The sequence below is a fragment of the Erythranthe guttata genome, chromosome 2 (assembly GCF_056151865.1).
Source record: "Erythranthe guttata isolate IM_541 chromosome 2, IM_541, whole genome shotgun sequence".
Taxonomy (NCBI): domain Eukaryota; kingdom Viridiplantae; phylum Streptophyta; class Magnoliopsida; order Lamiales; family Phrymaceae; genus Erythranthe; species Erythranthe guttata.
In genome coordinates, this window is record NC_142534.1 from 1925281 (window position 1) to 1941857 (window position 16577).

The 16577-nt window shown below is 37.4% G+C and overlaps 1 protein-coding gene across 1 annotated transcript; it reads right to left on the reverse strand.

The window, feature by feature from the left end:
• Positions 1 to 480: 480 nt before the first annotated feature.
• On the reverse strand, positions 481 to 4291 carry WDR55 (transducin family protein / WD-40 repeat family protein). The gene is made up of 15 exons (XM_012981427.2): positions 4045 to 4291; positions 3924 to 3956; positions 3769 to 3833; positions 3580 to 3667; positions 3396 to 3468; positions 2941 to 3047; positions 2609 to 2651; positions 2442 to 2498; positions 2273 to 2349; positions 2098 to 2146; positions 1931 to 1977; positions 1767 to 1837; positions 1610 to 1665; positions 1332 to 1443; positions 481 to 864 (listed from the first exon to the last, which is right to left on the reverse strand). Exons 1-15 carry the CDS (start codon positions 4143 to 4145, stop codon positions 794 to 796), a joined length of 1050 nt encoding a protein of 349 aa, XP_012836881.2. The 5' UTR covers positions 4146 to 4291; the 3' UTR covers positions 481 to 793.
• Positions 4292 to 16577: the final 12286 nt, after the last annotated feature.

A 16577-nucleotide genomic window follows, 5' to 3' on the forward strand; every position in this document is an offset into this window, starting at 1 on the left:
TGATGGTGTTATATATATATATATATATATATATATATATATATATATATATATGTGTGTGTGTGTGTGTGTGTGTGTGTGTGTGTGTGTGTGTGTGTCTCTATTAAATTTCGCAGTGAAATTTGAACTTATTGATAGCTACACGTTATATTTCACCGGGCGTAGCATCTTCGACACCAAAACCGAATTTTTCGCTAGTCAGTTTTCTATGTGGTTTTGATTCTTCAAAAAGAGGGCAAATTTCTATGAACTAACAGTATGAATAAGAAACCAAATCGGCATCAGGACACAAAATCAGTATTTATCACATTAGTCACAATTCAGTCGGTCGATGAAATGCTACACCCTGGCCTGATAAATTCACCGGATGATTTGGATGATTGTACACTAATAAAACTCACTATGTGTTTGTATTATGTATGTGTAAATCGATAGTGCAAAACCATCCAATATATTTCACGGATGTGCAAAAACACGTCATAAGTTTTCAATTCCTTCTTTTTGTATTTATATTTATATGGTATCAGTTTACAGATATCATAATAAATAACAAATTCCACATTTAAACATAACGTTCACTTTTTTGTCGATAAAGTTTACAAGTACCACTATGCAACTTATTTTCCACCATTACCTCGAGTCTCACCATGCACCATCTACAGAAAAAAAAAAAAAAAAAGAAGAGGAGTACGGATACGTTTGGTACACATTGGAAGTTCTCAGCTCCTGTAAGATCATTTTCAGCATGAGATAATCAGTAATTGTCGATATATATATCATCACACTGGTATGACTATAGATCTGCAAAGAAATTATTCGAACTGCCCAAATTCTGTCCTTTGTTCCCATTTTTCCTCTTGGTCCCTGCAAAGAGATAGCCAAAAAAAAAAACCCGAGATGATGATTCACATCATTTCTATTTGAACAAGATGTATAAATATATATACACAAGTGAAAAGTGCATAATGTCGGTTTTCTTCCATGGGAGAGATTCAGGGGTTCAAATCCCTCTAGTGTGTATGTGTGAGTGTTGTAGCCATTTTATGTGGCCAATTTATTTAATTATGTTTTTTTAAAAGAAAATGAAAATAACACTTAAAAAAGTCAAGAGTCATGTGATAGAGCCCTCAAAATGGCAATTCTCGTGTGTGAAACAAAGATTTCCATTTTCCAATGTTTGCATCATCTTTTCTTGTTACGATTTTATCGTCTAACATAGTTTGTCTGCCTTGTATGGATGATCTCTAAACCATGTAATATTATGTAAAAGCTCTAAGCAATGACTGTACTAAAAATGTCGACTATTATTGCAACTAAGACATAGGATGTACCTTTAGAAGATTTTGGGATACTATCGTCTAAATCCATCCCATCATTATCGCAGTCTGAGGAAGCAGATTGATTTGGCACAGACACTTTCAGCAAATCCTCCATATCCCATAACTGTAGTCACATTGACTTAGTATATTCAGAACAAACATTACGCACATCGATATAGTTCGTAACTTAAAGGGGGGGGGGGGGGGGGGGGGGGGTGTTATATATATAGGAAGAGATACACAACAATAAATCACACAAATTATATTGTGTGATGGAGAGAGACACTGGCCTTTAATGTATCATCATGCGAAATGCTGCCGAGGAACTTTTTATCATGAGAAAAAGCTGTACCGCCAAAATTACACCACTAGTAAGAGATAATTAATTTATCAAATTAATTGTTGCAAATGATATCTTATCAAGAGAATGAATATTTTTTTTTATACCAAGACGTTCGACAGCTGTCGAATGCTCAGCAATCGGCTGAATTATCCTGTTGGGCAGTATACCTACCAAGCTAAGGAAAATATGGGAAGGTTAAGTCAATCCTCAAATTCAAAGTCACGAGATAATTGGAGCAAGTGTTTCTGTTTTGCTTATAAACTCTCACCTGATGATTCCATTCTCGGAAGCAGTGATTACTCTATCTTCGTCAAGCTTAAGAAGAAAACGAGAGAAAATAAATAGGTGAATTCCTTTCATAGGATATAGTCAGTCAAAAGGACTTGAAAATGCTCGAGGAAAAAAATAATGTTACAATCATGAAAAAGCACTAACCTTTAGCAAGGCATCAACAGAATTACCAGACAGATCCACGAAACGGTCGCTGAAAATATACAAGGCATACCATAAATATCAATTTAAGCTCGAGCATTTGGTGGAAAACAAAGAAGAAAAATATTCAAGCAAGGTTAGCTATTCTATTGGAATATGGTACAGAGATGTGAAATACCTGCAATCCTTGAAAAATCCCCACGAGTACAATAATATATTTCCAGACGATGTGCTACATATAACCTTTCTACCATTCTAGACAAGAAAAATAACAGTTAATTAAGCAAGTGGTTTTTAAGACATCGTAAAAATCATTTTTGTGTTTTAAAGGAGTACGCAAATCCAACCTTCATAATCACAACCGAAAACAATTCTTCCTCAGAGAACTCTGATTGACTTTGAATCTGCAGTATAATAACACAGAACAAATTCATTTATTGGCCAAATTAAGTAGCCAAAGTAGCCACAGGCAGTAATTACATTGCTCAAATTCTAAAAGAAAAGAAAGAAATACCTTGTTGCTTCTTAAATTGCAAACGGATAGACTGCCATCACCACTGTGGGAAAAGATATAAATAAACATTAAATCTAGCATTACTCAATTCCCAAAACATCTCTACAGAATGCAGCGACAATCATACAGATTTTACAAAAACAAAAAGCTATGTGAAACCCGATCAAGATCTGAAAATCAAGTTCTTGCTAATATAAGCCCAACTAGAAGATTTAACTAAGTATATCTCAAATTTAGAAAGTCTGGACCTTAAGATCAAACCCCCGTATCCAAGATTTTCAGAGCACAATTTGCACACACACACACACACACACAAAGAGGACAAATACTACCTTGTTGCAAGCAATTTCATGGAATCGGATGCAAATGTCATGTCTGATATGTAGTCTGTATGAACACTGTAAGTGTTGCAGCAAGAACGTTGGCGGGTATCCCATACCTGCAACAAACGGTAAAAAGAAAAACCTAAATCTTTTTTTTATTAACAGTGAAAGAAAGGAAAAATGTACTTCATTGTTTAACAACATGGCGTTCGGAAAGAAATATCAGAAGATGGCTAGTAAAAATGCAATAACCTATGAAAAGTAAACTCCTCTAGTAACATACCAACAGAATTTAAAACTTCAATTACTAAGTTCGAAGGGGTCAAGAAATATAAATCACGACAATCACAATCAACTCACTCATCATAAACAACATAATTCATTATAGCAGAGTGCAGACAACTTCAACTTAAGGATTCCATCGTATATTTAAACTTCCCTACAGTCAGTTACATGAAATTCACCTTGATACAACCTTCATCATCTCCTGAAGCAATAGTCGACTCCGTCAAGTTAACTATTCGACTTACAGGATCCCTGCATATTAGACACGCCACCCTTTAAACCCAATAAATACATTTTTATTCTACACTTATCGTTAAAGTAATCCAATCAATGGGAAACAGAAATTTTAGTTTCACGACTCACGGATGAGCATTCTCGATACGTGCAATTGCTGTACCAGTTTCGATATCTGTGGCGAGAATGGAACAATCTAGAGACCCCGTAACTACAGCTGAACATAAATTCAATCCACAAACAGGATAAAAATCAAAATCAGAAATTCAATACCAATTATCAATGGGAAAAAAATCCAGAATATAATACACCAATTACCACGCCCTTCGTTGACGAATCGGAGAGCTCTACACGATTCTGTATGTGCTTTCACTTCCAGCACGCTAATTATCAAACGCCATCAATCAAAATTAATGATATCAAATCAATTGCATAAAAGAAATGTGCGCAATTAATTGCATATAAGTTTATACCTTTCGAGTGGAGATTCAGCAACATAACGATATCTGATGCAAAAAAAAAATTGAGAAAAAAAAAACATCAATAATTGCAAATTGTAAGCACAAAAACAATCTCGAGTGGAATTGAACTTACAGAAAAAGGTCCCCAGTTATGAGACAAGTGGCAACAATGTTATTTGAAGGATGAAAATCAAGGTCAAATGGAGTGTTATCTTTTCCGAAATAAGTCTCCATTTGAGATAAATATGCAGTGAATTTCAAAAAAAAATTAGGCGGCGAGCCGGCGGATGGAGTTTACGGCACGGCGGGAGAAGGCGCGGGTGGTGGGTGGCGAAGAGTGAAGTTGTCGACGAAGGAAACAAATTTCAGCCCGGTCCGTTGTGTTAAACCCAATCGATTTAGGGTTTAGGGTTTTTAACAATTATATAATTACATTCAAGTCCTCCGTATTTTGCATCTAACCAATTTAACCATCTTATTCTGCTTTTATTAAATTTATACCCTCGTGAAAGATTAATTGCGATAAAGACACCCATTTAGTTATTCCAAACATATATTTGTTTTAAGTAATCCAGATCTTCAAACTTCATCTGAATAATAGAGGGAAATAGGGGTGAGCAAGTCGGACTCATCAATCCGTCAAACCCGGTAAAACCGCCTATTCGGACCGGACGAATAGATCCATCTATGCCCATTTTGGTTGGAGGGATGGGGTGGGAATTTAGGGGTGGAAATCGGACGGAATGGATCGGAAATGCCTTTTTCGGAAAATTTTCATTTTTTCGGAAGTTGAAAATAGGTTCCAATTTCCATTTCAAAAAAATCGGAATTTCAAAATCCATTCCAATTTCGGAATCGTCGGAATTTCGGAATTTTCAGAAATTGCATTAATTCTAAATTTTTTGTTCCAAAATCGGAAATAATGGTAATTTTTAGATTTTTTTTCCCCTAATATTTTCATAATTTTCCGACAAAAGACAAGAATCCAAAACAAAGGTCAATAAGATGAAATGTAAACTCTTGTAAAAATAACATAATCAGTTTACCAAAGCAAACATAGTTCCAAAACATGAGTACAAAAAAACAATTCAAAGATACAATATATATATATATATATATATATATATATATATATATATATATATATATATATATATATATATATATATATATATATATATATATATATATATATATATATATATATATATATATATATATATTCGGAAATGAAATTGGATCGGAAATCGGAATTTCCAATAATTTTATATGTAATTCCAATTCCGTTAAAAAAAACGGAAATTGGGATGAAAAAAAGTGTTCCAAATTCGGATATTTTCGGATCGGCGGAATTCGAAAATTCCGTTCCAATTTCCACCCCTAGGTGGGATGGGACTGGGGCTTCATATTGAAATTACACTATATGGATTAGTAAAATATGGATGGTATCTCCCGTTGGGTTGGTTGGATACGGATACGTGGGATTGAATCCGAATGAGCCAAACTCGAAAATGGAAGGGAGGATTGGGTGGGATAATTTTGTTAATTACATTACCACCCCTTGCAAGGCCTTTTTATTATTAGGGTAAATAGCACTTAACCCCCTTTTGGTTTGGATATTTTGCACATGACCCCCTTATGGTATGAAATTAAGCACATAACTCCCTTGTGGTTTTGACATTTTGCATATGACCCCCTTACGGTATGAAATTATCCACATAACCCTCTTGTGGTTTTGACATTTTGCACATGACCACCTTATGGTATGAATAGAAAACTGGAAAAGACTAAACTACCCATATCAAGTCAAAACTTCTTGTTTCAATTTAAAAATAATTATTTTATATAAGGAAAAGGTTAATGTATTTTTTTGTAAAATAAGAAAAATAATATATTATTGTGTGTTTTTAATTTTACAGCACATATATTTTTTTAATTAATTTTCATTTCAACTTTAGAGAAATGTTTTTTTTAGAGTTTTCCAAAAGAATAAAAAAAAATAAAGACTTTGTTTCTTAAAAAAATTAAAGTTCGATTACCGCTGTAATATAATATATTATATAGAAAATCGTAATATAATAATGATAATTAATGATAATGATCCGGCCAGATTTAGCACGGTCCAACAAGGCAAAGCCCAATTGAATTGGCCCATGCCCAATTGAATTGGCCCATGCCCAATTGAATTGGGCCCATGCAGAAAGAGAAAATAAAGCCACGTGGTATAGACGAGCTGGAGATATCCGACGAGCGGGATCTCGCCGACGAGCAGGAGATATCCGACGAGTAGGATCTCTCCGACGAGCAGAATACCTTCGACGAGAAGGATCTCTCCGATGAGCAGAATACGTACGACGAGAAGGATCTAGCCGACGAGTAGGAGATATTCGACAAGCAGAATACCTCCAACGAGAAGGATCTCTCCGACGAGCAGAATACCTCCGACGAACAGCATACCTTCGACGAGTGGGAAATATCCGACGAGCAGGATCTCTCCGACGAGCAGAATACCACCGATGAGCAGGAGATATCCGATGAGAAAGATCTCTCCGACGAACAGAATACCTCCAACGAGAAGGATCTCTCCGATGAGCAGAATACCTCCGACGAGCAGCATACCTTCGACGAGCAGGAAATATCCGACGAGCAAGATCTCTCCGACGAGCAGGAGATATCCAATGAGAATGATCTCGCCGATGAGCAGAATAACTCAAACGAGCAGGATCTCTTCGACGAGCAGAATACCTCCGACGAGAAGGATCTCGCCGACGAGCAGAATGAGTCAGATGAGCAGGAGATATCCGAAGAGCAGGATCTCTCTGACGAGCAGAATATCTTCGACGAGAAAGATCTCTTCGACGAGCAGAATACCTCCGACGAGAAGGATCTCGCCGACGAGCAGAATACATCCGATGAGAAGGATCTCGCCGACGAGCAGAATGATTCAGATGAGCAGGATCTCTCCGACGAGCAGAATACCTTCGACGAGAAAGATCTCTCCGACGAGCAGAATACCTCCGACGAGAATGATCTCGCTGACGAACAGAATACCTCCAACGAGCAGCATACCTTCGACGAGTAGGATCTCGCCGACGAGCAGGAGATATTCGACGACCAGAATACCTCCGACGAGAAGGATCTCTCCGACGAGCAGAATACCTCCGACGAGCAGGATCTCGCCGACGAGCAGGAAATATTCGAGGAGCAGAATCTCTCCGACGAGCAGAATATCTCCGACGAGCAGGAGATATCCGACTTGAAGGATCTCGCCGACGAGCAGAATAACTCAAACGAGCAGGATCTCTTCGACAAGCAGAATACCTCCGACGAGAAGGATCTCGCCAACGAGCAAAATAACTCAGACAAGCAGGAGATACTTGACGAGCTGGATCTCTCCGACGAGCAGAATACCTCCGGCGAGAAGGATTTCGCTGACGAGCAGAACAACTCAGACGAGCAGGAGATATCCGACAAGCAGAATACCTCCGACGAGCAGAATACCTTCGACGAGAAGGATCTCGCCGACGAGCAGAATAACTCAGACGAGCTGCGAGCTTAGAGTTCCTACCAAATGGCAATATGAGAATTGCATGGGCCACCTCACGACTTAATCACTAAGGCACATAAAAATATCTTGGTAACTTAAGTGCTAAGACTTAGAAAAATATCATGGATTTGAAATCACCCAATTAACGGAATTGAATAAGACTAATGACATCCGAAGGGTTTCCTCCATAAATAGAGGGTACTCAGCCCTCAAGGTAAGCAAGTCTCACATAAACATTTTAACCCTTTTTTTTTACTGAATATATTTTAGAATGAGAGCTTTTGAGGTGTTCTGACTTGGGCGTCTGAGTGCTAACGCAGGGAGCACCTCTCCCGATCCTTTTGCAGGTCCATGATGAACAGGCCCAATACGGAATGGACTTGGAGGTTCGGAATTCCTTGAAGCGGAGAAACCCAGCCGCATCAAATGGCGCCGTCTGTGGTAAACTTGAGCGTTAAGACGTCGATTTTTCAACTACCTATACTGTAACTAGCAGAACACTTGTGGGACGAGCAGGTGTTCCCCTCCGTTTTCCTATCTCAAAATCCGCTGCAACATCATAGGGGTTTTTGCTTCTCTGATTTGAGGACATGTGAGGCAGACCTGGGTAAAGAAACCAGCCCAAAACCTCGATAAGAGATATCAGAGTAAGTGCAAGAAGAATGAAGATTTGAATCCAATAATCGGTGAAGGTCATGAAGCTGGGATTTATTCGTACTTGAGATCACTTCTTACAGCTCAAATTTCCAGAATAACGATTTAATTTCTTATTTCATGTTCATTCTCGACAATATTACTAGAGCGTGAAAATGAATTTCTTGAAGCTCGATTTCTTCTTATGACTTGGCAAGGCGGATTTCCAGAGGTTAATATCTCAAAAGAGCTCACGAATTTAGACATTTCTCTTACTTGCAAAGGTATTGGAGCTCGGCTTTCCTGGCTACTCTCTAACTCTGATCACTTGGAGGTAATTTTCTTAGAGCTCGAATTCATTAATCGATTATGGACCCTTGATATCAAAATTTATCTTTATAAATTGGCGAAGTTAGTTTATAAGTACTTATTACCATTAACTACAATGTTTTCTACTTGGATAACAATTCGAGCATGAAATATATGGCTTATGTACGAGTTATGATTCACATGAATTTCAGTTGATCACGTATAAGTACTTCCTAATGATAACGAGCTTTAGCACTGATTTTTTGTGATATTCGGAAAACAAACGAATTTGAGATGTTATAAAATATGCTTATTACTTTAGTTGATTGCTCGATCGATATTTACGAGTCGTTATTAATGATGATTTGGACCTTGCTAGTACACTAACCATGAGCAGGGAAAGCTAGAGACTTAATTTGCTGTGTGAGGAACATTCTGGGTCTTCAAGTTCGCCGATTGGATTGGATGACTCAAAGAGCTCGAGGTTTATCATATTTCTTGAAGATTGATTTCTTAAGCCTAGAAATCAAAAGAACGCAATCTGACGTTTATTCGACAAGATATGGTCGCCAATCAAGTCTGCAAGCATCTGCTCGACTGAATGAGAAGGTTTTGAACAAGATGAGTTTTTTGCTAATTGGCGCTAGCATGTTAAACCGTCATTATAAGTAATTATGTTTAGTGATCACATAATATCTATTAAATTTGATTAAGTTCTAAAACCTCTATGTGATTTTGGAAAAATCTAAGTATTTTGGGAAGCACGAGCTTCTCATACTTTAGATAACAAGCACGAGCTCGTTAAAACAGAAAATCTATCCGAGTACTCGGGTAGCGAGCCCGAGCTCGTTAAACAGAAAATCTATCCGAGTACTCGGGTAGCGAGCCCGAGCTCATTAAAATGAAAAATCTATCCGAGTACTCGGGTATCGAGCCAGAGCTCGTTAAAATGGAAAATCTATCCGAGTACTCGGGTAGCGAGCACGAGCTCGTTGAACGGAAAAACTATCCGAGTACTCGGGTAGCGAGCACGAGCTCGTTGTACTAAAAAACTATCCGAGTATTCGGGTAGTGAGTACGAGCTCGTTAAATGGAAAAACTATCCGAGTACTCGGGTAGCGAGCACGAGTTCGTTAAACGGGAAAACTCCGAGTACTCGGGTAGCGAGCACAAGCTCGTTAAACAAAAAAACATCGAGTACTCGGGTAGCTAGCCCAAGCTCGTCAAAACGGAAAATCTTTTCGAGTACTCGGGTAGCGAGCCCAAGCTCGTTAAAATGGAAAATCTATCCGAGTACTCAGGTAGCGAGCCCGAGCTCGTTAAAATGGAAAATCTATCCAAGTACTCAGGTAGCGAGCACGAGCTCGTTGAACGGAAAAACTATCCGAGTACTCGGGTAGCGAGCACGAGCTCGTTGTACTGAAAAACTATCCGAGCACTCGGGTAGTGAGCACGAGCTCGTTAAACGGAAAAACTATCCGAGTACTCGGTTACGAGCACGAGCTCGTTCAACGGGAAAACTCCGAGTACTCGGGTAGCAAGCACAAGCTCATTAAACGAAAAAACTCCGAGTACTCGGGTAGCAAGTCCGAGCTCGTCAAAACGGAAAATCTGTCCGAGTACTCGGTTAGCGAGCACGAGCTCGTTAACAGAATATTTATCCGAGTACTTGGGTAGCGAGCACGAGCTCGTGAAACAGAAAATTTGTCCGAATATTCGAATAACGAGCACGAGCTCGTATAAAAGAAAAAATCTATCAGAGTATTCGAGCTGCGAGCACGAGCTCGTTAAATAGAAAAAAAATTCAAGTAGCAAGCCCGAGCTTGTTAAAATTAAAAATATATCCAAAGATTCGGATATTGAGCCCGAGATCGTTCAAATGAAAACTATGTCCGGAGATTCGGATAATAAGCCCGAGATTGTTAAAATGCAAAAACTATTCAAGTATTCTTAAAGTGAACACGAGTTTATTGAAATAAAATAAAAAGTTGTTTGATCATTCAGATACCAAGCACAAGTTCTCTAGAAATGAAAAGTATATCCAAGCGTTTTGAGAGGAGAGCCCGAGCCCGTTAAGATGTAAAAAGTCTAAGTAGTCGAGAAGCATAAACTACTTGTACTTCACGACGACAAGCATAAATTACCGGTCATCGAGTAGTCACACTAGATAAAAGATACGTTGTCTTTTTATGGATAAATGTATTTTACAAGGAAATAACTAGAAGAGGGAGTGGAAAATAAGAGCATCAACAAAGACTAAACACCAAGAAAAATTGCCAAAAACGTAGTCGGTGGTTAAGAAGATTTCGCATACTCCAAGCCGACCTTTTCAGATTCTCGCGTTCAACTTGGAGTGGGGGACTAGTTGATCCGGCCAGATTTAGCACGATCCAACAAGGCAATGCCCAATTGAATTGGGCCCATGCAGAAAGAGAAAATAAAGCCACGTGGTACAGACGAGCTGGAGATATCCGACGAGCGGGATCTCGCCGACGAGCAAGAGATATCCGACGAGCAGGATCTCTCCGACGAGCAAAATACCTTCGACAAGAAGGATCTCTCCGACGAGCAGCATACCTACGACGAGAAAGATCTCTCCGACGAGCAGAATACCTTCGACGAGAAGGATCTCACCGACGAGCAGAAGATATTTGACAAACAGAATACCTCCAACGAGAAGGATCTCTCCGACGAGCAGAATACCTCCGACGAACAGCATACCTTCGACGAGCAGGAAATATCCGACAAGCAGGATCTCTCCGACGAGCAGAATTCCTCCAACGAGCAGGAGATATCCCATGAGAAAGATCTCTCCGACGAGCAGAATACCTCAAATGAGAAGGATCTCTCCGACGAGCAGAATACCTCCGACGAGCAGCATACCTTCGACGAGCAGGAAATAGCCAACGAGCAGGATCTCTCCGACGAGCAGAATACCTCCGACGAGAAGGATCTCGCCGACGAGCAGAATGACTCAGACGAGTAGAATACCTCCGACGAGAAGGATCTCGCCGACGAGCAGAATGACTCAGACGAGCAGAAGATATCCGACGAGCAGGATCTCTCCGACGAGCAGAATACCTCCGACGAAAAGGATCTCGCCGACGAACAGAATACCTCCGACGAGCAGCATACCTTCGACGAGCAGGATCTCGCCGACGAGTAGGAGATATTCGACGAGCAGAATACCTCCGACAAGAAGGATCTCTCCGACGAGCAGAATACCTCCGATGAGCAGGATCTCGCCGACGAGCAGGATCTCTCCGACGAGCAGAATACCTCCGACGAGCAGGAGATATCCGACGAGAAGGATCTCGCCAACGAGCAGAATAACTCAGACGAGCAGGATCTCTTCGACGAGCAGTATACCTCCGACGAGAAGGATCTCGCCGACGGGCAGAATAACTCCGACGAGCAGATTACCTCCGACGAGAAGAATTTCGCCGACGAGCAGAACAACTCTGACCAGCAGGAGATATCCGACGAGCAGGATCTCTCCGACGAGCAGAATACCTCCGACGAGAAGGATCTCTTCGACGAGCAGAATACCTTCGACGAGAAGGATCTCGCCGACGAGCAGAATAATTCAGACGAACTGCGAGCTTTGAGTAACTACCAAATGGCGATATGAGAATTGCATGGGCCACCTCATGACTTAACCACTAAGGCACATAAAAATATCTTGGTAACTTAAGTGCTAAGACTTAGAAAAATATCATGGATTTGAAATCACCCAATTAACGGAATTGAATAAGACTAATGACATCCGGAGGGTTTCCTCTATAAATAGAGGGTACTCAGCCCTCAAGGTAAGCAAGTCTCACATAAACATTTTAACTTTTTTTTTTTACTGAATATATTTTAGAATGAGAGCCTTTGAAGTGTTTCAACTTGGGCGTCTAAGTGCTAACGCCGGGATCACCTCTCCCGGTCCTTTTGCAGGTCCACGATGAACAGGCCCAATGCGGAATGGACTTGGAGGTTCGGAATTCCTTGAAGCGGAGAAACCCAGCCGCATCAGATAATGTTAAAGATTTTCAAATTGATTTCTAAAATTGAATAAATTGTCAATAGCACAATAACTAATATTATATACCTTTTGTGCTGTAAAATTTAATATATATATATATATATATATATATATATATATATATATATATATATATATATATATATATATATATATATATATATATATATATATATATATATATATATATATATATATATATATATATATATATATATATATATATATATATATATTAATATATATATATATATATATATATATATATATTAATATATATATATATATATATATATATATTAATATATATATATATATATATATATATATATATATATATATATATATATATATATATGTGTGTGTGTGTGTGTGTGTGTGTGTGTGTGTGCGTGCGCTGTAAAATAAAAAAAACACAAAATAATATATTAATTACTCATTTTACAAAAAAATACATTAAGCTTTTCATTTTATAGAATAATTATTTATAAATTAAAGCAAGAAATTTTGACTTGATACGGGTAATTTAGTCTTTTAATTTCCAGTTTTCTATTCAAGGGGGTTATGTGCTAATTTCATACCATAAGGGGGTTATGTGCAAAATTTCAAAACCACAAGGGGTTATGTGCCTAATGTCATATCATTAGGGGGTCATGTGCAAAATGTCCAAACCAAAAGGGGGTCATGTGCAAAATGTCCAAACCAAAAGGGGGTTAAGTGCCTAAATTCATACCATAAGGGGGTCATGTGCAAAATGTCCAAACCACAAAGGGGTTAAGTGCTATTTACCCTTTTTAAAATATTGCTTGCACCACCCATTCATTCCTCCCATTTTTCTTTAATTATAAAATCAGCCCTAATTTTCGAATAATTACATTACCACCCCTTGCAAGCCCTTTTTATTATTATATTATACACCTGTCAATTTTTAAAATATTGCTTGTTGCATCGATTCTTTCCTCCCATTTTTCTTTAATTATAAGATTAGCCCACATTTTTGGATAATTACATTACCACCCCTTGCAAACCCTTTTTATTATTATATTATACACCTGTCAATTTTTAAAATATTGTTGCATCACCCATTATTTCCTCCCATTTTTCTTTAATTATAAAAACAGCCCTAGCAATTTTGAATAATTACATTACCACCCCTTGCAAGCCCTTATTATTATTATATTATACACGTGACAATATTTAAAAGATTGCTTGCACCACCCATTCTTTCCTCCTATTGTCCTTTAATTATAAAATCAGCCCTAATATTTTCGGATAATAACATTACCACCCCTTGCAAGCCCTTTTTATTATTATATAATACACCTGACACTTTGTAAAATATTGGTTGCACCACCCATTCTTTCCTCCCATTTTCCTGTAATTATAAAATCAGCCCTAATATTTTCGGATGATTACATTACTACTCATTGCACCTGTCAATTTGTAAAATATTGGTTGCACCACCCATTCTTTCCTCTCATTTTCCTGTAATTATAAAATCAGCCCTAAAATATAAGGATAATTATATTTCCACCCCTTGCAAGCCCTTTTTATTATTATACAATACACCCAAGCTATGATGAATTTGCTTTACTCCCAAAATAAACGTTTGTAGTTGTTTATGTTATGGGTGACTTCATTCTTGTTTTTTTCTACTGTATTGTGATTTATAATTTATGTTAATTATTGGAAAAATGGACATTAATATAACAGTTAGATGACATTATCTATATCTTCTATTTTCTACAAAATATGAAGCTAATAAAATTGAGCAGCAGCTCCAAAATACCATAATTTTTTGGAAGCCATATTAGACATTTTAGCTCCAAACTAATAGAAACTTCACGAAATACTTGTAGAAAATTTACGTAAAATAATCTGCCATATTACAGAAAATTTATATTTGTGACACACAAATGGATTACTATAATGTCCACCATAAAATTAAATTAAAGAAGAAATAAAATGTCTTAAATGTAAATAAGGCCGCAAGATGGGGTCCGACGAATACGGAAAATTTCTTCGTTGCCTTGTGAGTGGATGGTAGTCTACCTATCAGAAGTAGCGACCTTCGAGGATCATTCAAATCATAACCCCCTTTTTTCTGTCTTTTGCACGTACAAGGCAAAACAAAAGCTTGGAAGCTGCACATATTAGTCACCTACAATGATAAGATAATTAAACTTGTAACCATGCGTAGACGAGAAGCTGACACTTAATTTCTCTTACCTTCACATGAACATCAATTTTGTCACCTTAGTCATGCTCGGTGAACCTGGGTACATATGAACAAATGCAACACACTTTCGGTGAACATCCCGAAAGTGAGATATAAAGAGCTACAAAATTCCCTATATAGAATTACATCAACTGCAACTCTTGAAACAAATCCGGCATTATTTATATAATTCCAGTTGAAATTTTCATGATTTCCAATAATTAATATTGAGTAATATTAATTTAATTATGTAAAGAATAATTTCATTTATTTATTTGATCAAAATCATGAAGTAAAGTGAATGAAAATTGTCTTGATTAAATGGTTAAAGTTCAAAAGATGTGCGCTCGGTGTGATCGAGTAATAGGACTAGTTTGGGTTTAGATGTCCACAAATATTACTTTTGGGGACATTTAGTAATTAGTCAAATTAATTGACCCAAATCTAAATAATAAAATATTTGGCCCAAACCAAATATTTAATTAATTGGCTCATGACCAATTAATTTTCCTACGTTTTTTGAACTCATAAAAAGAACAGACACAACCTTCTGCTTCTTCATCAACCATTGCAACCCTCCATGAATGGATCTCTACCGCCTATAAATAAAGGCAGAATCTGGCCAATTCTGTACGGAATTTAATCGGCAATTAAGTGATAGTTCTTCATATTCTTCTTTTCTTCGTCAAAGTTTCGTTCGTTGTTCAAGTTCGCCGTGGGTCGAATATTCGTGCAAATATTTGACAACCGATCGTTGTACCTTGGGAGACTACCGGGAAGAACTGTGCACCGTTGACAGCCCGGAAATATTGTCTTAAGGGAATTGCTTTGACAGCCCGGAAATATTGTCTTAAGGGAATTGCTTTGGCAAGCCTCGATCGTTCTTTGTGGTTTTCACAATTCCTCTTTTCGACAAACAAGTAAGTATTTTCGTTTACGCAGATTGTTATTAATTATACCAACAATCTTAAAACACGTAATATAATTGGTTTTCAAAATCATTAACAATTTATTCTGTTTGAAACCTGGTGCATAAGTTTATTAATATTTTATTAATTGTCTGGTTAAACATGTTCGGTATATGTAATTGGGTGTATATACAATTTTTTTTGATAGAATATTTGACATGATAGAGCAATATATTTTGGTTTCGAAATCTGCAAAACCATTTATATTCAAATAATTTAGTCAAATAAAATTTTGACTTGTGAGCAGGGGCGAGTCCACCCAAGGGCTAGGGTGGACTCAAGCCCCCCCTCACTTCCCAATGTTTTCCTATTATATATATATATATATATATATATATATATTCTATTTAATTTTTTAGTTAATTCAATTATATTATTTAAGCCCATTTATTTTTAGTTCACTTACTCAAAGCTCCCCATGTATATTCTATTTAATTTTTTAGTCTATTTAATTATATTATTTAAGCCCACTTATTTTTAGTCCACTTACTCAAAGCCCCCATCTTTTATTTCTCAACTTCATTACGTTTCTTGAAAGAAGAAAAAAAAAAAAAACTTTGTTCACTCCCACAGTCACACTAATAGCGATTAAATTGCCACCCACCGACGATCGTTATAGCATTTGACAACTTCTCAGTGTCAATTTGATAATCGACCTGATATTCATTTTTTTTAAATTTTCATAGTAAATTAGCTTTCGCGATTCGTTTTGGTATTATATTCTGAAAGTGAAGGAAAAAAAAATTCATATCGAATTTTCATCTCAAATTTCTTTCGTAGCAAAAAAATTTTCGGGGGCGCTGCCCCCGAACCCCCGTTTGTTTAAGCCCCCCCTCACCATACTTTCTGGCCTCGCCACTGCTTGTGAGTAACAATTCATGTTTAAATAAACTGGAAAAGAGCATGGTCCGGAAGATTATGCATACGTCATCTTGACTACTGAAAATGTTTACTTGGTTCA

Bases quoted from the DNA above. Each gene is read 5' to 3' on its own strand.
- WDR55 (XM_012981427.2), bottom strand. From the start codon at position 4,145: ATGGAGACTTATTTCGGAAAAGATAACACTCCATTTGACCTTGATTTT. The intron at 2,147-2,272 runs GTATTTCACATC...GTATATTTTCAG, and splicing joins GGATTTTTCAAGGATTGCAG to CGACCGTTTCGTGGATCTGT. The intron at 1,838-1,930 runs GTGAGAGTTTAT...TATTTTCCTTAG, and splicing joins TCCGAGAATGGAATCATCAG to CTTGGTAGGTATACTGCCCA.